A 26,517-nucleotide genomic window follows, 5' to 3' on the forward strand; every position below is an offset into this window, starting at 1 on the left:
ACAGATTGTTCTCTTATATAATATTCCACAGCAGTGGAGGTCACGAACATCCAAGGAGCATTACAGCTGAATTTTACATAATTTCCTTCATTTCTGAACGTGCCACCAGCAACTGGTAATTATAGGCACAATTCCCCTCTTAAATAAGACTATGGCCCTGTCTCCATCAAGCCTCATGAGGAGCCATTCCATCTGCTTCTAAGCACTTTTACACCAACTTAACCGATTGAATGTGTGCCATTTTTAATTCAGGAACATCTGAACTTAAGTTTATTTATTCATTTTTTGATAGAAGGAAAAATTGGCCAACTTCATGCATGCTTGCCTGTGGGTCTGGAGACTAGCATCGGTCCATCCTGAAGGAACAGCTGTTAGTTGTGGGTTGGCTGCCAGGATGCATGCTGGGAAGGGAAACCTTCAGCCCTGATTGAATGCGGGGCGTATTGATGCCTTCAGCAGGCCACACACAGCAACACTCCAACACTATTACTCAAGCCAGCCGTGGGGTAACTACATACCGGAAAATGGAATAAAAACATTGCGTATATGTGACTTTTAAAAGCATTAGCACACACACACACACACACACATGCACGCTCACACATATTCCTCCAATACCCAGATCCCCCTTATTACACAGGTTTTACAGCTGACCACTGACCTTACCAGCAGTCGGCTTCATTATGTTTACTCTCCTCTGCCCCCCCCCCCCCCCAGATAGAGGTATTAGTGTTCCCAGAAAACACTATGACATCATCCAACTCATAATCCTGGGGGGCAGGCCAGATATATGATAGATGGATGAGGAGACATGTCTCCAAAGGTCTTGGTTAACGAGGACTGGCCCCTTATGGTCCTATTTTAAGGCCAAAATAAGATCCTTTCTCCTGTAACCCAAAAAGCCCATGCAGGGATCACGTGATATTCGGGACAGATATGAAATAGAAATGGCATGTCTTTGTGTTTGAAAACCTCTCAGCGAGAGCTCCGCCGTTCGTCCGCGTGTTCTCGTCTGACACAGAGTGCGCTGGACTGCGGCTCCAGTGCACCGTACAGGGGGGGATGGGGGCGTCTATTAGTATTCGGCACCCCACCTCATTGCCACTGTCCTCCTTAGTGCTCTCATTGCCTGCCCCTCCTCCCTGCAGTTCCACGTACTGCCACCAGAGGGGGAAAGAACAATGCATTTCTGACTGGCATCAGCGGCGGCCACTAGAACGCTCCTCTTTTACCCCCTGTGGCAGTTTAAACCTTCCCCTTAGCAACTACTGTCTCATGCCATGAGACGAAACGGCCTAACGCCTCGCGATATGCGGTCACGACAGTAAGCTTATCTGTGGAACGTGCACACGGACGGGAATCCGTTGGCCCTGAGTGAGAAAAGGCCGTTTGGTGATCAGAGCCAGCGGAGGAGGCATTGCATAAGCGGTGCATCACAGATAGGGACACGTAGAAATAGAATCAGTAGATTTGGAGCTGCTGGGTGTCTCATCCTGTTATGCCACTGCTCTAGTGCGCGGGTGAGCCACACGGCCTGAGTTCAAATCCGGGCCGTGCCCGGTGCTGATTGGCCGGCAGCCCCGTGTGGCGATGCACGATTGGCTGTAGTGAAGGAAGGAAGGGCGTAAGCTGACTGTGATGGCGGTGAATCATTACTCACTCAGGATTGGGTGACCTGCAAGTCCACCTGTTGAGCTTGAAACATGAAATATCTTCCTCCATCTTGTGTCTATGTGAGCTCGACTTGCAAACAGTGTGAGATGAAGAGCAGTGCTTGGCATCGCATTCTTTTGAGGTGAGCACATGCTCGCCTGTGCTCTCCCGAATCGTTGACAGAGGTTACAAGAATGAGTGAGAATGAGAACTAAGGAGAAAAATGTGGGAAAAGCATTTTAAATTAAAAATTTTAATTAGACTATTTCCACTCATTAAAAGCAGCGTTGGAGCCATGCCAGAGCCTACCAGCTTTTGAATTGACCTCCTTTTCTTTCCTTTCTCCAAACCCAAATGTAATTCTTTGCCTGAGAAGTCTCTGGGAAGCAGGATCACAATTTAATATTGAACAGGTGGTCAAGGAGGAAATGGTGTTACCTTAAAATGAAAATGGCAGTTGGAAGACTCTGTTCGGTAATTATTTAAGAAAAATATTCTCGAGGCGTGGCCCTGCGCGGAAGCGTTCCAGCGAAAAGCAAAAGTGTCCTGAAATTGTGGATAATTATCACATTGCTGAACCAGCCTCTTGTGCCTTTGTCGTTTGTGGCCACATGCTGAGGGATCCATACTGCAAAGGATGATACGCTGATGATCATTGATACGCTGAATAAAGCTCTATGCACTTGCCATCGAAATATCTGAGCTCTTTCCAATACGTGGGCCGGCTATGTAAAGCCTTCTGTGGCACTGAACTGAACGTCCAGTTGCAAAGCACGACCAGTTCAGCAGAGAGGACATACTTGTCTTCACGGTGTGGAGCAAATGCTAAGGAATACAGTTAATGCATGAGTTTTAACTTTAACTTTAAACTGTAATGCAGCGCAACTATAATGGTGGATGGCATGCAGTATCACATTCAGCTCGGTTACAAAGTGTTGCCTGTCAGTGACACAACCTTGATGTAGTAAAGAACTGCTGTGAAAGTGGGTTATAAAAAGTTTTGAGGCTTGCATGTGCTGAAGCTTTTGGTTGTGACCCCCCCGTTCATACAGTTGCAGTGTTTGAATATGTAATTACTACTCCTATCCAGAAGGTGGCAGAACATTACAGTAGCTTCCTATCCAGCCACCCCCCCCCCCCCTTCCCCCTTTTTACTGATCACACAGCACTGCAGAGAGACACGCTAGGCTTTGATCACTCTACCAGGAGAGAGGAGAGAGAGAGTGGGGGGGGGGGGAGGGGGGGAGAGAAAGAGCAAGAACATGTGAGAGATGTTCAGAAGAGGGAGCAAAGGAGCAACGAGAGAGAAAAAGAGAGAGAGAGTGAGAAAGTGGGAAAGCGAGCATATGAAGACGACTCCAAATTCAGACATCCACACACATACACACACCAAAATACAGATATTGACTCATAGGCTGAGGGACTGCCAGTCATGCTGTTTAACTGGAGAACACAGAAAACTCTCCGGTATGTTCCTCTTGCCCCAGGAATTCCTCAGCTTGTATTCAATTTATCTTCAGAAAAAAAAAACAAAATCAACGGGATAGACAGACAGGTTTTCTCTCTCTCCTCCATACAGTGGTAACAGGTTGTCTGCGACTAAACTGTTCTGCCCCTGAACCCGATCTCGCCCACCCGCTGAGATACAACCGTGGAAATGTTCAACTGTGTTGTGCTGCAGCAAAACCTCCTTTTTTCAAGGGCACCGCTGGTCAAGGACTGCCCCCCCACCCCACCGCCCACCCCCCTCCCCGGTGCGGAGTGGATCTGCTGGGATCAGAACCTGACAGTGTCTCTCAGGTGCGGTGATTTAAGGCGCCACCGTTCACGGGTGCCTGCGCGGGGCTCCAGGGCAATGATCACCTCTGTCACACTGTCACTCAGGCTCTGGTGATGTCACTGGAGTCTTCTGCCTTTTTCACCCAGTCTCCACCTTCTCCCTGACAGAGGGAGGGAGCAAGGGAGTGAGAGAAAAGGTTGGAGAGAGAGAGAGAGAGAGCGAGAGAAAGAGGGGGAATGAAGCAATTGGAGAGAGGGGGAATGAAAGAGCGGAAGACGAGCTGGAGGGGGGGAGTCCCAGAATGAAAACAGTGACAGAATGGAAGGGAGTAAAGTAGAGAGAGAGAGAGGGAGAGAGAGAGAGAGAACTAGCAATGCAAGGTGGGAACACGGGAGAGAAGATGAAAATGAGATGTAAGCGAGAGAATGGGATGTAAAGGGCGGGGGAGGGAGGTGATACTACGGGAGACAGTGAGTCACAGGCGGAGGGAGGATGCGCAGAGAGGAACACTAAGGACAGACCTGTCAGCCAGCCAAGATGGAGGGAGTGAGAGACAAAGATGGAGAAGTGTGAGAAATAGGCTAACGGGAAGATAGCAGGTAGATAACAGGTCCAAACAAAATGCACATACCTGTTCGTTCTCGTTACACACCGATTGGTCGATTTCTCACTCGAATAAAATAGATCTCTATAATTTCTACCATAATTAGTTTTTTTTTATGTCACGTAAATTGTCAAAATAACCGCACTGTAAAACCCAAGAGTTCATTTTACTCAAATGGTTTAATGAAAGCAATTGCTTAGTTTCCCACGAGGCATCCAGTCTGAGTGCGAACCAAGCCCAGATCTGTGTTAGCTTTAGCAGTTAGCCAGGAGAAGGGTACAGGGTGCTATGGCTGCTGGGCACACAGTACAGGCAGCTGTGGTGTTAGCATTTGCTGTGTGAGATATGAAACCTGCCCCTAAAGAGCTCCAGGTCACGTTAGCTGTAGCATCCTCACCGCAGTCACTGTAGTGGAGCTTTTGGTAAACAAAATTGCCCCTCAGGATTTTCCAAAAACGGCTGAGCAAGGCAGTCAGTCCGGAAAGTGGCATCTCTTAGTGACCGACAGCGGCCTAGGACAGACTGTGTTCACAGGCTCTGTTATGAAGCTCACAGATCTGCTCAGTAAGTATGCCACAGGAAAAACGATGTGCCAGATGGAGCCGCGAGCATCTGGCCAGGCGGCCTTTCAGGCAGCTGTTTCGGGTCAAGTTAGCGTGACTCTCTGAGGTCGGTGAAACACCACGGAGAGAACCCGTGTTTGTCTCTGAGAATGATGATTCATCTGGAAAGAAGACCAGCCTTAAAGGAAACCTGACTCAACTGTAATAATAGAGAGGATAGAGATGCCGCACACTCAAAAAATTATTCAACTGTATTTTCAAATACACCCACACACACACACACACATGCATGCACACACACGCACAAAGTTGCTGATACCAGGTACAACTCTGATCCTCGTTGTCCAGTATGGTCTCCCCAGCCGACATCACTTCCCGTGTGATGCGTTTGCTGTGGTTCCATTTGCAGAGGTGCCCATTCCCAAATTGCCCCCAAAAGCGTGTTTTACAGAAGAGAGTCCAATGTGGCAAAGCGCAATGTATTATGTTAATGGTGGGAATGAACAGCCATGCTCCAAGACTGAACAGCTATGCTGTAATTTTAGGGGCAGCTGGTCAGCTTGGACATGCTGGAATATTTCCTGTTCATTCATTCAATCAACCAATCAGGGGACGATCAGTGTACATCAGCAGAATAGCCTCTCTGAAAAAGAAAAAATGTCTTGAGATATCAGTCTTCATCTTAACCCCAGAGCTGCCAATTTGCTTGTATTTAGTCACCCTTAATACTGGCCTTGTCCCTGGATTCATTACAGGCATTACAGGATTCAATCAAAAACCGCCATGTTGTCTTAAGAGAAAGTGCTATTTAGTAAAAAAAAAAAAAAAGACCTGAAACATTTAAATAAAGTTATGAATTTTAACGAGGTTAGCCGTCATAAGATACTGGATTCAAAGCTTTTTTTTTAAACAGTAATTTCCCTCAAAATGATTTGGCAGTTCTGATTAAATCTTCCCTTAGTCTTGATATCCGACCTGCACTGGCCAAGGACAGAGCGAGTCTCAATGCAGCCACTGATAGCAAAGCACAGAGACACAGTTAATCAACAGGAAGAAAGGGAATAACACAAATAAATCTCTGGTGTGTTTCTGTTCCCTTGGGGGCTCTAGTTTTATTCATCTTGGGGACTTGATGCATCCAAGTGTGGGACCATTCGGTTTTTGGCACCTTTAAAGAATTCTTTTTCATCTGAACAACACACTGAAAATCGGAAATGAAATGAGTAACTAAGGCTGTGTGAAATTGAAAAATAAATTACTAACATATACAAAGAAAGAAATTAACATTTTAAAAAAAGGCATTTTGCTTGTTGTAATCTTGTTTGTTCGGATCATTTCACCCAAAGCATTGGCTTAAATTTTTAAAAAGAAAACAATGACAAAAAGAGGCAAAAAAGAAAGAAAATTACACGCACAACAGTAACATTTTCAACTTTGTGTTGTCGATTTTCCCCATATAGCTATAATTATCTTTTAAAACTTAAGTTTCTCAAGAGCAGGTTTGCTGTTTTTTTTTTTTTTTAGCATGCATGTAAATCTCTTCATCTGTGAGTCACTGAGCTTCACATCCCATAACATCTCATACGTTTCATCGTCCTTACGCCTCCTTTATTCCTCCTTTCACTTTAGTTCTTCCTCTCCGTCATCCCCTTCTTCTTCTTTTTCCCTCTCCTCTTTCCTTTTTTTCCACCCAGGTGTGATTCTTTTTGGGAAGCTGAGCGAGCCCCTCTGCTTTCACTTCCTGTTTTTGTCGTCATCGTTGTTCCTGGTTCAGCAGGTGGGTCGGCGCTCCGGTGAGGGCCAAAAAAGAAAGCGAACAGGGCCTCAGAAAAAGACGAGAGGATTCTTTTAAAAGAATAGAATTTATCTAATACAGCTCCTGTGTGTGTGTGTGTGTGTGTGTGTGTTTGTTTCTGCCAGTTGGCGGTTTTTGTCATGGATTGCCTGTTTTTCTGTGTTGTGACTTTGGAGAGGTTTGTCAAGATGAGTCTTTTCTCATATCAACGACAGCATTTTTGTTCGCTAGTTATTTTTTGCGTCAAGAAAGTCCTTCTCTCTCAGTTATTCACATATATATATATTTATATATATATTTATAAAATGAATACATGTACATTAACTCGTAAGATTTTGCAGACTGGGTTTTCTCCATTTTGAATCCCAAGCCGCAATGGTTCACAGTTTCAATGCGAAAGTAAATGAATAAATATGCCAATAAATAATATGGAAATGTGGGGGAGGGGGGTTGGGAGGTGGAGGAGGGGTAGCTTGCAGCCCAATCAAGACTGAGCAGTTAAGTGTAAAATCAAAATCAAAATGAGAAAATCAAATCAAACTAACAAGCTGACCTTCCCCCACCTCCTCCTCACTAGCCCCACCTTCATTGGCAGACCCTGCCCCTTCCCTCCAAAAAATAAACTCCGCCCCTTCAAAAAAAAAAAAAACAACCCTCTCCCTGAATTTTTGTTAAACATTTTCTTTCTCTAGAATCGACCGTGTTTTAATTCCAGTTCATATCTTTACAAACATTTTTTGAAAACTCTTAAATAACAATAGATGGGAAAATCATGCATTTTCAATTTTTTTTTTTCATTTTTCTTTTTTCAACAAGGAAACTCATTATATATCATCGTATTTAAATGAGCCGGGCCCCTCGGTTCCTCTCTTTCTCTCTCTCACTCTCTCTCTGTCTCTATCTCTGTCCCCCCCCCTCCTCACCCCCACCCTTCCTCAAGGGGGGCGGTGCCCTCATACGGGAGTGGTGCGCCGATTGGCTGTGTTAGTGTGGGCGGAGTCCTTCAGGTCCTTCTGAATGCAGTTGTGGACCTGCAGGAAGTTGTGGTCCCTCTCGGAGTTGTAGGTGGCGGTGGGGGTGCCGGAGGACTTCAGCGGGTCCCGGGTGAGGGTGTACATGGAGATCTCGGTGGAGGGGAGGGTGTTGAAGCCCTTGAGGCCCACGGGCGAGGCGTCGCGGGAGTGCGAGGGCTCGGTGGACCGGGAGCTGGAGCGGGACCGCTGGCGGTAGCGGTAGCGGTAGCTGGGGATGCGCGTGATGGCCGAGCTCTGCAGGTAGTCGGGGGTCCGGGCGCCCACCCGCAGCTGCTTGTGCCGGTCGATGAACATGTGCACCGCCAGCACGCCCACCATCTCGGCGATGATGAAGGACAGCGCCCCGAAGTAGAAGCTCCAGCCGTACGAGTAGCTGTTCTTCTTGGAGTCGCTCTTGGAGGGGTCCCCCGCGTTGGCCGATATGTACACAATGATCCCGATGATGTTGCTCAGGCCTGGGTTGTGGTTAATGGGGGGAGGGGGAGGTGTGGTTAATGCAGAAGGGGTGGGGGGTGTGGTTAATGAGGAGGTGGTGTGGTTAATGCAGAAAGAAAGGGGGAGGGGGGTGGTTAGATGAAAAAGGGCAGGAGAGGGTGTGTCCATGGGGAGGAGAATTTAAAAAAGAGAAAAAATTGAGCATTGTTGCTTCAGTTCTTTTTTTTTCCAATTGCTTTTGTGAACATTATTTTCTTAAAACATTTGACGAATATGAAGAATGCACACAAACTATTGGGTGAGGCTAGACAAAATTAGAATGATTAGAATTAGAAAAAAGATCTGTTCTAATTCTAATAAAAAATATGGGTTAGGGTGATTACGAAAAGCAGTGGATCTGAGCTGTCTCCAAAAAGCCCTTGGTGGTACTCAGGTCACTGTATCACTGCAAGGTCACTGAACTAGCAAGTGTACAGAAAGACGTGATATCTAGTCCATTGATTAACCTTTAATAATGGCTTTCATAATCACTGTGTGCATAATTGGGAGGACGACCGTGTGATTCCTTTTGGGACCTACTACTTAAGCAAAGCACATGTTTCTCCAAAAAAGTCCCTAGCACACTAAAGGAGGAGCAGCTAATGAACAGGATGATGGTATAAATGGTTGGGATATAATATGTAAGTTTTAAGTATGCTCAGGTAAAACCATATGAGTTCATTGGATACTCTAATGTACAAATCACATAGTGCTAATGCAAATGGGGAATAAATGAGAGGGTAGACATCATTCAGTTTGCAATAATTTTCAATCTTTAGGTCACTGTTTTCCTCCCTGCAACATTTGTTACTGTTAATCCAGTGAAAGGGACGAAGTAGCACAGAATCTCCCAGAAATCTTTCTCTTGATTTAAATTATTATGTGTGTTTTGTTTGGTCTGTCTCTCTCACACACACACTTGCGCGCATGCATGCACACAATTACATTCATGCATGCACACACGCATCTCTCTCACACACACACACACACACACACACACGCACACACAAACTTACATGAATGCATGCATGCACGCACATGCTCACATTATTCAACCTGGGTTACAGACGTGCTCGTACGCATGCACACAGTCTCATGCATGAACACACACCCACATGCACACACACAAAAAGTAAAAGGATCTGTGATGGTGAGAGGCCACAATGATAGATCAGTGAGAAAGTATGTCAGGGACGTCGTATTTTTAGAGTTTAATCCCAATGGGTTGTTCTTAGCCTAGCAGCAGGATGACAGAGAGGAGCAGAAACAAGGTGGCCACTGGTGACCAAGGCTGAGATACGTGTCCAGGAGCAATGAGCTAAAAGACTACAATGTCCACTGACCCTCCTCTGGTCCCTCACTGTTTAAAATGGTCATAGTGTCTTTGTGTGCACAAACTGTGGACTTTAGCGGGGGTTTGTCACTGATGCCCGCATACAATTTCTCTGCATACGAGTGTGAAGTATGCTGCTGAGCTGTAGTTAACATGGAGGTGCCTCCTTTCTAGTTCTCTCTCACTGTCTCACACTCTGGTTGTCTCTCTTTCTCAGTCTTCTTCCATTTCTCTGCTCTGTCTCCTCTGTCTCTGTTCTCCTCTATATCTCCCCCCTGTCTCCTCTGTCTTTCCCCCATTCTCTCTCTCGCCCCCCTCTCTCCCCCCTGCTCACCCGCTGACACAAAGAAGATTCCGGCGCTGAGGATGATGTTGTGGCGGGACTTGTAGAACTCGCTGGCGGCGATACACAGCCCCCCCATGAACAGCAGGATGACGCTCAGGATGGGGAAGATGCTGGAGGCCCGCACCGCACCTGGGGACGGAGAGAGAGAGAGAGAGAGAGAGAGAGAGAGAAAGAGAAAGAGAAAGAGAGAGTGAGAGGGAGTGAGAGAGAGAGAGAGAGAGAGAGAGAGAGAGACAAGGTCACCAAACCTGCTTGCCATACCGAGTGAACCCGAGACACAAGCAAAGACATCCAGATTGAGACTGTGTAAGGCCCACACAGGGTTGCCAGATTAAGAATAAGTCAAAACCAGACACCATGCTCATGCACATAGGTGAAGTATGGACTGCTTCAACATTGATAATGAAGTGATTGGGGGGGGGGAGGGGGCTGTTGGAACTGATCATAGGCCAGGGAGCGGTGGCAGGTGGAAAGGGGGGTTAAGGAGGGAATAAAAAGTGTAACAATGGAGAAAGAAGAAATTCATTACTATCTAGTCAAATTTCAATCAATTATTCAGGCTGGACATTTATATTTTCCGGTCGGGACCACAAACCAGACCTGTACAAATAACTTTTAACCTGATTATTCCAGTCCAAAATTAGGTATCTAGCAAGTCTAGGCCCAGGCTGAACAGGGGCTATCCTTCATAGGCCTCTAGTCGCTAGGGGGCGCCCTACTTGTGTTATAAATTCATGAATTATCTACCGGTAAATTAATTATGTTGCGTTTTTTTTTCAAAAGAAGAATAAAACTCACCGCTGTGCGTTTTTATGAGTATTTCTACCTATATACGTGAAAATGATACCCTCCACCCCAAAATGAATAGACAGAGACCTGAACTATTATCACTGATAGATGTGATTGGTGGAAGGTCGTCTGTGGCAAAACTTGACCAAGAAGCGAGAAGAGATCGACTTGGCACCGGAACGGTGTCCTTCAATGGCCTACACAAAACACAGAAGTAGTCTGTTTATTCAGAAGAGTAAATAATGACTTTCACGCTTCGTGTTTGTTTGCCAGTTTAAGGTTCCTTACATTTGCTGGTGTGGTGTTACCAGATAGTTTTCTTTAGGTAATTTAGATTTCACGTAGCTATTGCAACCGGCTCCAGGTGAACAACAGAGAAAGAAGAAAAAACAGGAGGTGAAACTTGAGCGCAAGATGAAGGTACGTCATATGCATAACGCACATTAAAGGTGTTTATTTGTTTTGCCACAATATAGTCTTTGGAAATAGGTAAACTTGTCACCTTCATAATAACGGGCGTTAACTTGCTAAGTACTAAAACAAGCTAATCAGCCGGCTGCCACTCAGCCGGAGAAGTTGTCTCATAAGAAGTAATCCCTTTGGATTTATCCCAAGTCCCCCCCGAAATGTTACTGCGTCCAGTCTTGACTCCCATAGCCCCTATACATGTGTTGTGCTTAGGTTACTATGTTAAACAAATGTGTTAAAACAGCGATGTTAAAATTATGGATTGAAAATGTTCCACGCTTGAAAGTTAGTTGCTTTTAGACAAGCATTCCTGGTATCCTAGTTGGAGGTGAACGCTTTAAAATGAAAAGGCTTAAAAACAACGCGTTTAAACTTATACACTGAGTACATTTATGTACGAAGTCAGCCGCACGATGGATAACCCCAGACAACCACGTTGCAGTGTACAATGATCCGTACAATAGCATGTCCGGAATTTGAATTTTAAGAACTGCTGCAACGCCTGTCTTTTCAAGACTAGATGTAATTTATATCGTCACATCAGTAATTTCCGTATTGTAGTGAAAGACTCAATCGATTGCAACGTTTTCCAGAGAACCTCTAGGCCCTCTGCTCTTTCTTTGATCTTGAGAACAGTGTGAGACTGGGATTAATAATAGTGGCACAATTCCTGAATTATGTAATACTTGTTTTTCCGGCTTTCTATTACACAGGGCAAATCAGGGGTCTGCAGCTCTTCAGAGTTGGCTGTTATTTTAATTACATTTTTTTTTTTTGCTGCTCAGAACCTAATTGAACCTAATTCACATAAAACAGCTGATGCAATGGTTAAGTCGCTTCACCCCGTTTCTTGGGTCTAAATTGCTTGTTTATTTAAAGTTGATCAAAAACTGGCATCTCCACGAGTAGTGTTGGTCACTCCCGAGCTACATGAAGGTGTGGTGTGGGGGGTCTTAGTGGTAGAAGCCTGAAAGGGCTCATCACATTGTGAAACTGTCGGAGCGTGTTTTTCTCTCTGCGGACTGTCTGTATTATGGTCTGTTGCAGACAGAAGTACAGATGCGTGCTCCTGTGTGTTTCCCTGATATGGTTTCTGCGGGAGCGACCACGTGTACGCCCACCCGGCTCCTTGTTTTCCATGGTGCTGGAACCCTTATCCCTGGCCAGACTCCGCCCCCTCCCAGTCTGCCACGGGCCACCACACTCTGTCACTGTCCTTTTGATTAGTGCACGTGTGCTTAAACTTTAATCAGCCTCGTTAGAATTTCATAACTTCACCTTGTCACCCCCATGGTGCCCCCCCACACATCCATTGCCTCAGTGGCACTTCTGCTGACACAGAGCGAGCAGTGTGTGTATGTGTGTGTGTAAGAGTGTGTTGGGTGCAGAACTACACTACAGCTGTGTAATGAAATATTAAAATGTGTGTGTGTGTCTGTGTAAGAGTGTGCTGGATGAAGAACTACACTACAGCTATGCAATGAAATATTAAGGTGTGTGTGTGAGTGTTGTGTGTGCGAATGTGTCTGTGTGTGTCACTGTATTGGGTGCAGATGTACACTACAGCTGTGTAATGAAACATTAAGGTGTGAGTGTTGTGTGCGTGTGTGTGTGAGTGTGTCTGTGTGTGTGTAAGAGTGTGTTGGGTGCAGAACTACACTACAGCTGTGTAATGAAATATTAAAGTGAGTGTGAGAGGGTGTGTGAGTGTGTGTGTGTAAGAGTGTGTATGTGTGTGTGAGTGTGTTGGGTACAGAACTACACTACAGCTGTGTAATGAAATATTAAGGTGAGTGTGAGAGGGTGTGTGAGTGTGTGTGTGTAAGAGTATGTGTGTGTGTGTGTGTGTGTGTGTGTATGAGTGTGTTGGGTGCAGAACTACACTACAGCTGTGTAATGAAATATTAAAATTGTATGTGAGTGTGTGAGTGTGTGTGTGTCTGTGTAAGAGTGTGCTGGATGAAGAACTACACTACAGCTATGCAATGAAATATTAAAATGTGTGTGTGAGTGTGTGAGTGTGTGTGTGTCTGTAAGAGTGTGCTGGATGAAGAACTACACTACAGCTATGCAATGAAATATTAAGGTGTGTGTGTGAGTGTTGTGTGTGCAAGTGTGTCTGTGTGTGTGACTGTATTTGGGTGCAGATGTACACTACAGCTGTGTAATGAAACATTAAGGTGTGTGTGTGTGTGTGGTGTGTGTGTGAGTGTGTCTGTGTGTGTGTGGAGACTGTATTGGGTGCAGATGTACACTACAGCTGTGTAATGAAACATTAAGGTGTGTGTGTGAGTGTTGTGTGCGTGTGTGTGTGAGTGTTGTGTGTGTGTGTGTGTGAGTGTGTCTGTGTGTGTGTGAGAGACTGTATTGGGTGCAGATGTACACTACAGCTGTGTAATGAAACATTAAGGTGTGTGTGTGAGTGTTGTGTGTGTGTGTGTGTGTGTGTGAGTGTGTCTGTGTGTGTGTGAGAGACTGTATTGGGTGCAGATGAACACTACAGCTGTGTAATGAAACATTAAGGTGTGTGTGTGAGTGTTGTGTGTGTGTGTGTGTGTGTGAGTGTGTCTGTGTGTGTGTGAGAGACTGTATTGGGTGCAGATGTACACTACAGCTGTGTAATGAAACGTTAAGGTGTCCTGAGAGCTGGCTTTATGCCCGTCTCCCCTGCCCTGCCCCTGCCCCTGCCCCTGCCCCTGCCCCTGCCCCTGCCCCGTAAGCCCCACGGTCACGACGCCTGCAGTGGAAGCTCGTTAACCCAAAGGGCCACGCGGTCCGCCCTCATCAGCCTGCCTCACCTGCACGAACTGAACAAGAGACGCATGCGAACACTGTATAACTGATTGATTCTTGTTTGCTGAGTTTTTTTGTTTTGTTTTCAAAAACATTAAAACATTTTTTTTTATTTTTTACCATGCATCACCTAAATGCTGCACAAGTAATTTTGGTCATGAGTCGACGCAGTTCCACTCCAGTGTGAACTCAGAATCTTGGGGGGTGTGTTTGACCCTCGCTTTGTCCCGCCGCTCACCCCAGGACAAACGGTGCCACTTTCAAACTTGGTTTCACAACCCTATCTAAAGGCAGGGACCCCATTTGTAGGAGTTGAGTTCCTGCACACCACCACAAAAGCACACGGCAATGCACTGCAAACCTGACATAAAATTTGTGTGTATGTGCGGTAGAACAATTTACCTACTTGTATAACAGGTTGAGGTTTCAGTTTAGCAATTTCTTCATGTTGTCCTGTTTTGGAATTCCATACTGCAGGATTATGGCACTTTGGGATGATTAGCATTGCCACTGAAGCCAAACTGATGCATTATTTATTAGTGTTGTTATTTCCAAAGGCTGGAACCCATGGCTGTGCTCTCTCAACCTCCTTAGTATCAAATACATCAGCCAAACCAAGGACAGGAGCAGTCAATTGGAAGCTTCATGCTTTATAGTGCTGCAGCAATGAAGCATGGATTAATAAGTGAATTATTGGTATATTGGCCCAAACTGCTACGCACATGTTGTCAAAGGGGTAACATTATATAAAATGTGCAAATAAGAGACCGTCTGTAATCTAGACTGCAATGTATCCGTTCCCTGTAGTGAATGTATGATGTCATGTTGATGCATGAGGTCATAGTTTGCAACTGTACACTTACTGGGTAACAGTTCACCCTGTTGGAGACAAGCTCCCTGATACGGTACAACATGCTGAGAGCTGAAATAAACCTCATGCTGTGGATAACTCCCTGCTGTCCCAAACGTCCAGGTTAAAAAACTGAACTACAGGGCTTTTCTCCAACTAGATTCGCTGTAGTGTGTTCGGGGTCGAGGCGCTGGCCGGAAATGTGACCGGGGATGAGCTCAAACCCCCCAAACGGCCAATGACAGAACGACCCCGGTGTCTCTTTCTGACTTTCACAGGACACTCTTACCAGAGATCAGCTCTCCTGCTCTGGGGACTGTGTGTGTGTGTGTTCACCTGCCAGCCTGGTTGGCCTTAGAACTGAGAGAATTGGAGGGTGGTGAGATGATAGGAAGAAAGTATTGATCTGCAGAACACCCCCCCACCCCACCCCCATGCACCCAGAGCTGCACACATTCACACACTCTAACACAAGCCTGCGGTTCCAAACATCGCATTCATGTAGCAACACACAAAAATCATGTGCATAGAACAGCTGGCATACTGGTGTATGAGCACATTTGCAGAGGTGTCAGACACTAGGTAACTAGTGCAAGTTCCCCTTTCTTACGCACGCACACACACATGCACACAAAGCAAACATGCGCACGCACGCACGCGCACACACACACACACGCACACAAAGAATGCACACACACACGCACACAAAGCATGCACACACACTCACGCATGCACGCACACACACGCGCACACAAAGCATGCACACACACACACACACACACACACACACACACAGCAGCGGATCTGAAAGGGAATTAGTATTCAGCCTTAATCAGCCGCCCACAGCCCTGAATATGCTGAGCGGCAGGATGGGCTCATGTTAATGAGGTGTTCCTCTTCTCAGAGGCAGATTGATTAAACACTACAAACACTTATTATCCTGCCCACCCCCGACCCTCTTCTAACGCTGATGTACACACACCCCCCCACCCCCGACCCTCTCCTAACGCTGATGTACACACCCCCACCCCGACCCTCTTCTAACGCTGATGTACACACACCCCCCCACCCCCGACCCTCTTCTAATGCTGATGTACACCACCCCCCCCCCCACCCCCGACCCTCTTCTAATGCTGATGTACACACACCCCCACCCCACACCCCGACCCTCTTCTAATGCTGATGTACACACCCCCACCCCGACCCTCTCTAACGCTGATGTCACACACCCCCACCGACCCTCTCCTAACGCTGATGTCACACACACCCGACCCCCTTCAACGCTGATGTCACACACCCCCACCCCGACCCTCTTCTAATGCTGATGTACACACACCCCCCCACCCGACCCTCTCTAATGCTGATGTACACACACCCCCACCCCCGACCCTCTCCTAACGCTGATGTACACACACCCCCCACCCCCGACCCTCTCTAATGCTGATGTACACACCCCCCACCCCGACCCTCTTCTAATGCTGATGTACAACACCCCACCCCGACCTCTTCTACGCTGTGTATACACCCCCCACACCCCCGACCTCTTCTAATGCTGATATATACACCCCCTCACCACCCACCCTCGACCCTTTCCTGATGCTGATGTACACACACCCCCCACCCAATGCTGACGTATTGTACACACACCCCAAACTCTCCTAATGCTGATGTACACACACCCCACCCTCGACCCTCTCCTACGCTGATGTACACCCCCCCCCAAACCTCTCCTAATGCTGATGTACACACACCCCCCAAACCTCTCCTATGCTGATGTACACCACCCCCCACCTCGACCCTCTCAATGCTGATGACACACCCCCACTCGACCTCTCCTAATGTGATGTCACACGCTCACACACATCCCACCCTCGATACAGCCCCAGTGGTGTGCATGCATGCATACACACACGCACACCACTAATAAAGAAATGCACTGTACGCTGAACCTGGCCACGATACAGGACTTCACACAGTGGTGCTGCGGACGGTACCACAGCTCTCTGACCCCATAGCGAGGCTAGGGAAACCACAGTGTGATCTACACCACGCTGTCAGGACATGTAATGATGCGGAAGAATCAATGGAGCTCTGTGCACTGTAATCATCAGACACTTACTGTTAGACACAGCCCAACCATGAGCAAATGACTGAATGTCTCTGCTAGTGGCGTCTGAATAACTCTGATTTGGCTCCAGTTTACCGTCCATGTGTCATAAGAGCCAGCCTCTGCCCAGTGGGGAAACCTGCGTGGGCCAACTGACCCACACAGATACACACACACACACTCACACACACACAGGCACACACGCACGCACAGACATATATACACAAACACACACAGACACATACTTACACATGAACACATGCACACACAGAAACTCTTGTATTGAAACATTGCACTGTGAATATTCCACAGGGTGGATAGTATCAGGTGTGCTGGTATTCTGTATTTTCACACAGACACAAAAACACATGCACGTATGCACACAGGGACACGCACAAATTATTACAACATAGAAATACCTACCGCTCTTTAGCGGTGTAAATTTCAACTCACAAATATTTGGCAATGTGTAGATAGCAATTGTGACAGTTGTTTACAGTAATATATGATTTGTATATCAAACTAGGTATGTTTTCTGGGGGCTTTTTTGACTGTACCTGCAATGCACATGTGCCATGTAGTGCTGTGGGATTGAGCTGTGTGTATCATATTTGTGACTTAATTTAATATTTGTTCATTTAAATACAAAAAGCACATTGACTTCAGATAATTCAACTTCAGGGACTTTCTCCATTAAGGAAACCTCATCGAGCGTACGCATCATCATAAGGGGACAGGGTCTTTCAGGGACAGTGCAGTCTAGCCTATGGTGCTGCCTGACAGCCACGACCGAACTGCACACGCGCCCACACTTTGTTGGCAGGCATTTTCCAGACCGCACATGAAACTCGAATCAGCGTCCATGAATTCTTCAGCAACGTTTGGTTGAAAAGCACGGCCCTGTTGCATTGCTGCGTGAATAATGTCTTGTCGCCCAGCGGCCCACATTACGTGGGATAACACCTGCATGCTAAATTAATAAAGGCATGTTGCTTGGGTTTCAGGAAGGTTTGTCTTCCTGGAACGCAATATTTTGTTAATGGAAGACTTTCGAATGGGAACCTCTGCTCTGTTTAGAGTGGTTCTCCTGTGGAAGCGCTCGCTCCACTGAACGTAGTCATGGAAACAAACACTTGGCAACAACCCGCTTGCATTTATTACACTTTATACTGGGGCTAAATTAGTGAAACGCACACACTTGCGCCCGGTGTGTCTGACACGAGGACACACTCCTGCTTAGCGTTGTCAGAACTTAATTTTAAGCGGCTGTGGTCGGCCAGACGGACCAGGCCCCAGAGTGTCTGTCAGAATCCCTGTTTGTGGCTGTGCGTTTGGATGATTTGACCTTCAGTCACCCGGCACAGGTGTCTGAAAAGAGGCCTCTGTCTGTCAAACTTGTCAGAGCTCTCCTCCGCGAACCCCGTCACCTGCCCGGGTCACACAGATGTTCTCACGATGTCACTGTTGCGCAGCAACCATTCTCACCCTGCTGTGACATCACAGGAGCGTTTGCCAGAATGTCAGTTGAGAGCCAGGTGCTTTGACTCAGGTTGAGCTTCCACAGTCTCTCACCCGTCCTGACTTCTCCGGTCACCCCTCACCCCACCCCCTTTACCTGCTAGCATGCGGTGAACAAGGGCTGCTGTTCAGCTGTTCCTCGAACCCTTAGCCCACCTTTCTGCTCCTGCGAGGCTGCTCCCTGAATCTTTCAGCTAGCTGCTGTCCGTTAGCAGAAAGCCCACTGTCTGAACGGCGGCCTAGCGTAGCACCGCTTCGCACACGACAGAGCGCACGACGCCGCCGCCGTCGCGCTGTCGCTCCGGACGTCGCCTCCCCCGCCGCGCGGTCCTGCTGGGCTCTTGCATAACAGCCTTACTCTGTCTTGCGCACGAGCCGCTGTTTCACAGCCGCCTCGGTCTCTGTCCAGCCTCGCTTCGCTGTCTAAACCCCGACAGCATCGAGAGAGCGCAAAATAATCACCCGCGCGGAACAACAAACAATTACAGCAAGACTTCATGTGACACAGCGGCAACAGTAGTGCGGAAACATTTCTTTTTTCCCTGAACTGAAACTGCACATTATCTACAAAAAAAAAAGAACTTTGCATCTAACCGCTTTTCAAATCCAGGTTTTATTTTATTTTTTTGCTTTTTTCTCTCGACTTTTTCCTACTTAGACTGCGGTTATATTTCTTTCCGCGTGTGTCTACTATATTTGAGTTTGAGTTCACTGTCGCGCAAGGGGTGATGGAAATCTAAGTTAGCCAATATTCATAAAGTTTCCAACTATCCGGATACGCAGAGAGAGAGAGACAGAGCGATAGAGGGAGAGCGAGGGAGAGGGAGAGAGACAGAGAAAAGAGAGAGAGAGAGAGGGGTCTGGCCTATATAAGACAGGCTGAATATTTCTGGAAGTGAGTGCCCTAATTGGCATCCCATTGAGGGAACGGGACTCGCCCCTCGCGTCCTCTCGCCCCGACAGTTGGCCGTTAGCGGCTAGCGCTTTGGCGCGGCGGCGCTCTGTCTGCCGCGACGCCCGGCGCGTGCGTGGCGGGGCTTCTCACCGGGACTCCCTGCCGCAGGTTTGGCGCCGTTACCGGAGCTGTGATCGCGCACGGTCTCCATGCCTGCGCCGCGCGGCCAAGCCCCGCCCTCTGAATGTGTGTCAGAGACGCGCGTGCGTTTGTCGAGCACGGTCGGCCAGTTTGACTTTACCTGCCGTGTCTCCTACGGCCTCATATACAATGGGGGGGGGGGGGGGGGGTGGAGCAATTGGCAGGCTTTACAAGCATTTCTTTAACAGAAGCTCTTATCCAGAGTGACTTATGCGGCTTTTGCATTTTTACTACACTGCCAACCAGTCTTGAAGTGCACATTTGTACATCTGTTCTGTGATGCTGTTTGGTAGCGTAGCTGTGTTTCTCTTTTAGATCTTCTCTTCATTTAGCAGATGCCATACTCCTGAGAAACTAGCACAGCTTGCATGTATTTCATATTCACATATTGGGAATTTAGCAGACACTCTCATCCAGAGCAACTCACAGGGCTTACATTCATTTAACGTCCAATCCATTTTATACAGCTGGATATTTTACACTGAAGCGAATCAGGTTAAGTGCCTTGCTCAAGGGTACCGCAGCAAATGCATTTCCACCTGGGAATCGAACCTACAACCTCAAGAGTTGCAAGCCCAGCTCCCTAAACGTTACGCCACGCTGCCGCCAATCCGTTTTTACGGCCGGGTCCCAATAAGAGGGCACGAAAATACCACTGACTGATCTGAAGTGAGCAGAATTTATGCAGTGCTTCATTGGGCTTAAATGCAAGCGGCCATTTCGTGCCAACAAGCGAAAGGGCTCCGCTCTGCTCTTACCCCGGTTCATTTCTGTCCGCTCGACACTAACTGGCCCCCACGCTTGTTGTCCCATGTCTTGCTTGTGGGGGAGGTCGGGAGTAAAAAAAAATCAATGCGCCGCGTTTGATGCGAAAACAGCGGAACGGGATGCCATGTGTTGCGCACAGCAATACAAACGGGAGAGAGGCTGGCAGGGTTAGCTCAGTTAGAAGCTCAGTTCGAGCAAGATGCTAACGTGCAGCGGCCATAATCCAGAGGACAACCGCGAATCTGGCGCACTGTTTAAGGCGGAGACCGAGAGAGAGAGAGGGAGAGGGGAACAGACCCGTTTCGGCAGACGCCAGAGACTGCTGCTGCTGAAGCACGCGTACGCGCTTCTGTGTGCCGGTGTGTGGCGGTATCAGTGATCAAGTCACATCTGTCATGGTGTCGGAGGCATAAACGTGTATCCCGTGTTTTAAAGCATATCTGTTAGCAGCGCTACATATTACCTGTGCTTTACGGTTATCCCCACAGCCCCAGTGTATGAGAGCAGTCTTCCGGTCTCGCTCAGACTGTGGCGTGTCTGATGTATTGGCTCTTTTCACTGCCACATTTAACAGCGGGGATGACCTAATGGTGGGCAGGCCAGGCTGTAGTGCTTGGCTAACGCAGGTCAGTTTAACTGTAATGACCACGGCCCTTTTTTATTGGTTTTTCTCCCTCAAGTCTGGAAAGCCCGATGCAGCAGCCGGGCTACATATCACAGCTGTAATGACCCCCCCCGTAAATGCGACGCGCGCACGCTGGTTGCTAGGCGCTGGCTGCGGGCTACGGGCTGCCGCATCTTTTCCGCCCTGCGGTCCTACAGATGAGCCGCGCATTCCCTGCGACGGACTCCCCCTGCGTGAGGCGGGCGATTTCCACAGCCCCGACGAACCAGAGCCGCCGGTCTGCCGCCGCGACGCGGGAGAATCCCACTGACTGAATCCCTCCCTCACCGTGTTGGGGCTAAGGCTGACCTAGCCGGAGCCGCAGCCGCAGCCGGCATGGTCAGGGTTCAATTCGGGACGGGCGGGGGGACCGCACCGCTGCTCCGGAGACCGTTTAGCTTGATGTGGCACCCCGGAGGCCCGATTAAAGGCTTTTTCGCGTGGCTTACCCGAGACTCCTGGTAAGCTTCTGAAGATGGATCTGGCTGCAGGAGAACAGCATTACGCGAGCTGGGTCTCCTAACGTACAGTGCAGTGCGGCGCGGGACGTCCCGCAAACCACCTATGCAGTGGGTTGGGGAGATGGTTGGGCAGGGGGGTGGGGGGTGGGTTGGTTGGCGCACTCACGTAAAAAGTACTCGGAGGTGTCCGCTTCATAATCTGTATCTTCAGGGAAGTGGTCTATCTGTTTACACAACCCCTTGAAGTTGCCTGCAACAAAAGAGGGAGACCTGACATTAGGAACATGAACTTGAAACGATAAAGAAACACACTGATCATAGCTTTATTCCTTTCTGCATAGGTCTGTGCAAGGAAACGGACAGTTAGACACAAGCAATATCGGAAATACCAGGGTTTGGGGCAAGGTTCCAGTTCCTCCTGGAGTTACCTCCTGGGGTATGATTCCACCAGTCTGATTCGGTGGGTACCTGTTTTCACCTGATCGACCGACACTGCAGCCTAACCCTTCGGCCTGTCGGTGCCAAGGCAAAGGTTTAAAAATGCTCTTCAGAATAAGAGAAGTTGTGTGGTACAGTAGTGAAGGTTTGAAAATTTCCTCCAGAATAAAAGCAGAACATGTTAGGGACTAAGTGGGATCAGTCCCAGGGTCCTTACTGTGAATGGTGTAGAGAGCACAGTAGATGAAATAAATAGTGGATTTGGTAAGTGATTTACTCAAATTCTGGAAGAAGTTTAGAAGTTAAATGCTGTTTTAAACATTTTTCTAACTGTGGGAATGCCTGCATATGTGGTCAGAGGTGTTTGAGAAACTGGCGATAATCCTCTGTGGACAGTTTCCAACGTGCTGACTGTGCGTGTCCACAAATCCTCCTTAACACGGGAGTGCAATCACACAGCTCACATCGATTATATCAGGAATGTCTGTGACAATTAAAACATGCCACAGAGAAGGCGGGAGAGAGAGAGGTGGGGAGAGGCATAGAGGACAGAGAGGAGAAAGAGTGAGATACGCAGAGGAGATGGAGATTGAAAAGCAGGAAATTATAAATTATTTAAAAATGAATGCAAATGAGGGAAACTACCTTTCAACAACCAGTTTAGTTGCCCTTCTTTGCACTTTTCCCAGTGAAGTAAGTTTGATACTAAGTTTGATACACCCAAACCGTGAGAAGTAGACCGATACTCAGCATCTGGGTTAATTTAAGGCAATGGACACTGAATACATACAGAATATACATACAAAATCCCTCGTAATACTCCCCTGGTCCCCAGATGAACATACCAAATCTATGCACGAGAACCTGTTGCAGGTGAACATTTAAAAAAATGAATCCTAACTGAGCTGTAGAACACGAGAAGCCTGTGCTAATATTGTAGGCAGAGGACCCTCCTAAACTGAGTTTATGCAAATCAATATCCTCTTCACTCATACAATCATTGAATTGCGTCATATAGCACAGGTTTCAGAAGTGAGTATTTGCAATGTATTTTGACTTGTGCACAAAATATTTATACAAATATTTTGTGCTATAATGAAGTTCCCTTTTTTTGTGAAATCACCTTTTGCTTGGGTGGTGATGCCACTGAATTTTGTTTAATTAGGGTTCAGCACCCCAGCAGCCTGTTTATCAGGCTGCCTAGATATTAGTAGTCCCATAATTATTGTGGGTGCTTTTCTACTGTTTTATATGCACAGTCAGCCAGTGTGACAGAGCAGTTGCCATCATTTTGTGACTTGAATTTGCTATTTATTGCAGTCATGTTTCACTATTTGAAGTTTAAAGTTAGAATTTAGTACTCCTTCAAATTCAGTTCTTACAATTTCAGTTTTCTGTAACTCATCGGGGTACATAAAAAGCTAAACAATATGTAGTCAAACTGCACACAGACCAAATTTTCTGGAGGTGTTGATGACATTATAAACTTATGTTGGTGAAGATTTCTATTCATTTTGAAATAAAGGGGGATTTTTTTTGGTCAGATCAACTTTGAAGGTTATAATCACTCATAACTTGGTTACCTTTATATTTTGGGGTGAACATAATATTTATGTGAAAGATAAGAGCTGGAAGGCCTTTAAAATGATATAAGGACCATTTCTCTCCATCATGACCTATAGTAATGGCAAGTCAAAGTCATGGAATCACGCTAATTAGCCCAAACTTTGCCAGCCCACATCTCCCTTAATAAGGATTCGAGACGAGCGCAGTCTTAGTTCCAGGGGTTTATTATAAGACCGAATAAGCATGCCACATCTCATTACAATCTCTGACGATGCGGCCCAAAAGTGTGTTGAAATGACCCACACTTGACCATTGATTTATGTCATTTTTAGTCGCCAGTGTGAGCTTTCTTAGATCTAGATCTCACCAGGAGTTTCCGGTATATGATAAGCCTCCACTTAGGAAATACAGGTCACTTTAAGTACCGATCTCCACGGCTCTTTCCAATATTTACCTTTGTGGGTGAACAATAAACAGATTTGTCAGCGAAATGTAAATATTATGTTTTTGTTCTATGCCTATAGTGAAATATTTAGTTTTGGGGTCACTGGCATTCAGAAATGCTAAAGTCTGTGTGAGAGCAGATCGAACTGGAGCACGTGCGTAAGTCTGCAACTTAAAATGAAAGAGAGAGCTTTTTGCAGATTGATTGAATCTGGGCTATGTGCACCTTGGGGAACGTGTGAGTCGGGTGGGGGAGTGTCTGCTAAATTTTCTACTGAACGGAGTCCCATGACTTTAATGCTGCTGTGGCTACACTTACGTTGAAGTCCAGGGTAAGGTGCTTGATTAAATTTTAATTTGGCAGAAGTTGGGGGAATTTGCATGCAGATATGTAGCGCAACAATTTCAGCAAAGCAACAATTTTGAAATTATCTTAAATTGGCTTTAAGTGGAACAACCAGCATGAGATCAGCAAGCGGACGCAATCCGCTTTGAGAGGAAAACGTCTCAGATGAAATGACAACACAGCTCCCTTTTTATATACATATGATGTATGTTATCAACAATAAACAGAAAAGGACTGTTATTGTATCCAGACATGTATAGTTTTACATGCAGAATTTCCTTCTGTGTGCTTTCTGACATGGGCTTAAATGCTCAGAAGCAACTTTCTTTCAAGGTGTTCTCTTGTGCATCCTGCCAGCCCCCCCCCCCCCCCCCCGGCACCCACCCACAAACTAGCTGCATTGTCCAGAACTGTGAACAGCTGGCAGGTGAAAACCAACAGAATTTCAAAGGGACCCATCTAAAGCCGGCCCTTTGGGGTAGGGGGTGGAGGGGGGGTAGTGTGGGGGGACCACTTCAGTAAACATGCAGAGACTGATGTGGCACTTAACCGCTCCAGAGCTCTTCCCTTGTAACAAGGCGTGTAAACTCAGCTGGGCCGTTAATTTTTAAAATGATGATGCCGTTTCATCTGCGTGGCTTTCCTGCAGCGTGGCGCGGAGGAAGGGCGGCTGCCGGTTAGTGTATTTTCCCTCTGCTTCCCGGCGCGTACGTCCATGTTAACGGTTTCCCCATTTCCTGGGCCTTGTGCTACCATTTCAAGCCTGCCCCTCAGCCAATCACAGGCAGTTCCTGCGTAGCGAGTCCGCATTTCGGCCAATCACAGACGGCCTCTGTAGAGCGAGCTGGCCAACCGCAACCGTAAATGGGATAGGGGAGAAGTCACCCTTATGGCGTGAGAAAAATGAGTCCGGTTAGCCTGAAACAGCAGAAGAAGAGCCTCAGAGGGGTCAGGGACTGGGGTTCCAGTGATGGTGGGGTCTCAGTTTGGGGTGGGGGGTCCGTGGTGGGCATGGATGTGATTTGCCCTGGTGGGCGGAATTCTTTGAAAGTTAGCGGCCAGGACGGTGAGTGCGTCACAGCTCCCACGTTCCCACGGCGGTCCGTTGCCATGAGGACAGGAGAGCCTGGGTTTGAAGGATGTGTAGGTGTTTCCCCCAGAAAGGGCAGATCTGGGGCAGAGCGGAAGATTAACTCACAGCTGTGTGTGTTTGTGTGCTTGGGCATGTGTGTGCGTGCCTGCGAGTGCGCGTGTGCGTGTGCATGTACGACAGTCCGATGCTGCAGTAGAGAGTTGACAGGAATTAATTTCTAACTGTAAGCTGACATTTTCTAATCTTCTAATTTTTAATTTTAGGTTTGTGCCAAAGTTTTCAATAGGAACATGACAAAACACACACTGACACACACACACACACACACACACACACACACACACACACTTTTCCTGAACTTAACTTGAATTACTTCGAGATCAGGGGCTTTTGATGGCGGAAACGAGGGGCGTTGTTTTGTTAGACCTCAGAACTTCACTTCCCTGCTTTGTATGTCAACGAAAAGTTGGTAAAATATTGGCCTAATTCTGCCTGCGTGATTATACAGTGTGATTGACCGAATTAACAATTTATTTTTAAGCAGATGGGGATTGGAAGTTTAATTTGGTACTTTTTTCCTTATGGAATTTCATTTTCTCTGCACCTTCCTATTCAATTTTTTTCACCACCAAGTTGGAATATTTTTATAGGGTGTATTTTTAGACCAAAATGTAACTTGTATTTGAAAACTGAAAAATTGTATGTTTTTGTTTTCATCATTATTGCACCCTGCAGCTCTGTAGGTGTAGGAGTGAGCACTGCTGGTGCAGCCTTTGTGAAGACCCCTGTTCTGTGGAGATGGCAGCAACAGCTCAACAACTGAGCAGTAAATTTCCTTCCCTGTTTATGAGGTGAGACCAAAATATTTCTCTGTGTTTACTCATTGTATACATTGCTCGTGGTGCGCAATATAGTTTGCCTATAACTTCAGAGAGGGCAGCACAGTGGTGCAGTGGGTAGCACTGTTGCCTCACAGCAAGAAGGGCCTTGGGCAGAGCATTTCTGTGTGGAGTTTGTATGTTCTCCTCACATGGGTTTCCTCCTTGATTTCTTTTCACTGTTGGTATGAGTATGTGTGTAAATGTTGTGTGGGCCATGTGATGGACTGGAGACCTATCCAGGGTGTATTCCTGCCTCTCGCCCAATGCATGCTGGGATAGGCTCCAGCACCAACTGCGATCCTGACCAGGAATAAGAGGGTTAGATAATGGATGGATGGATGTAAGTTTAGGGAATTAGTAAAAGTAATATTCATGCCTGTTAAAAAAACCAAAAAGGTTTTTTAAAAATCAATCTGTCCTTGAATCTTCTTTGGATTCTTAAACTTAGGTTTCTACTGATGCATTTGCATTCTGAAGAAGTACTGTAAGTGTGTCTGCCCTAATTTCCCTCCCCTGCTTTGCTTCTGTGAGAAATTCTGCCTGACCTCTGCTCCTGTGTTGCGATGCTGTCCCTGCCAAATGGCAGGATTACTGTAGAAAAACAACTCAAACCCAGTTTTCCCAAGGTTTCCAATCTATTCCCAGCCTGTCCC

The 26,517-nt window shown here is 47.0% G+C and overlaps 1 protein-coding gene across 1 annotated transcript in view; it reads right to left on the reverse strand.

Moving 5' to 3' along the window:
- Positions 1–5,677: 5,677 nt before the first annotated feature.
- LOC135243039 (voltage-dependent calcium channel gamma-2 subunit) overlaps positions 5,678–26,517 on the reverse strand; it is a 54,648-nt gene continuing 33,808 nt past the window's right edge. The window contains exons 2-4 of the mRNA XM_064314498.1: positions 21,263–21,346; positions 9,571–9,711; positions 5,678–7,884 (exon numbers count right to left, since the gene is read on the reverse strand). Of these exons, the coding sequence (XP_064170568.1) occupies positions 7,349–7,884; positions 9,571–9,711; positions 21,263–21,346 (761 nt within the window). The 3' untranslated portion in view covers positions 5,678–7,348. The remainder of the gene's footprint in view (positions 7,885–9,570; positions 9,712–21,262; positions 21,347–26,517) is intronic.

Source organism: Anguilla rostrata, chromosome 17 (genome assembly GCF_018555375.3).
Source record: "Anguilla rostrata isolate EN2019 chromosome 17, ASM1855537v3, whole genome shotgun sequence".
NCBI lineage: Eukaryota > Metazoa > Chordata > Actinopteri > Anguilliformes > Anguillidae > Anguilla > Anguilla rostrata.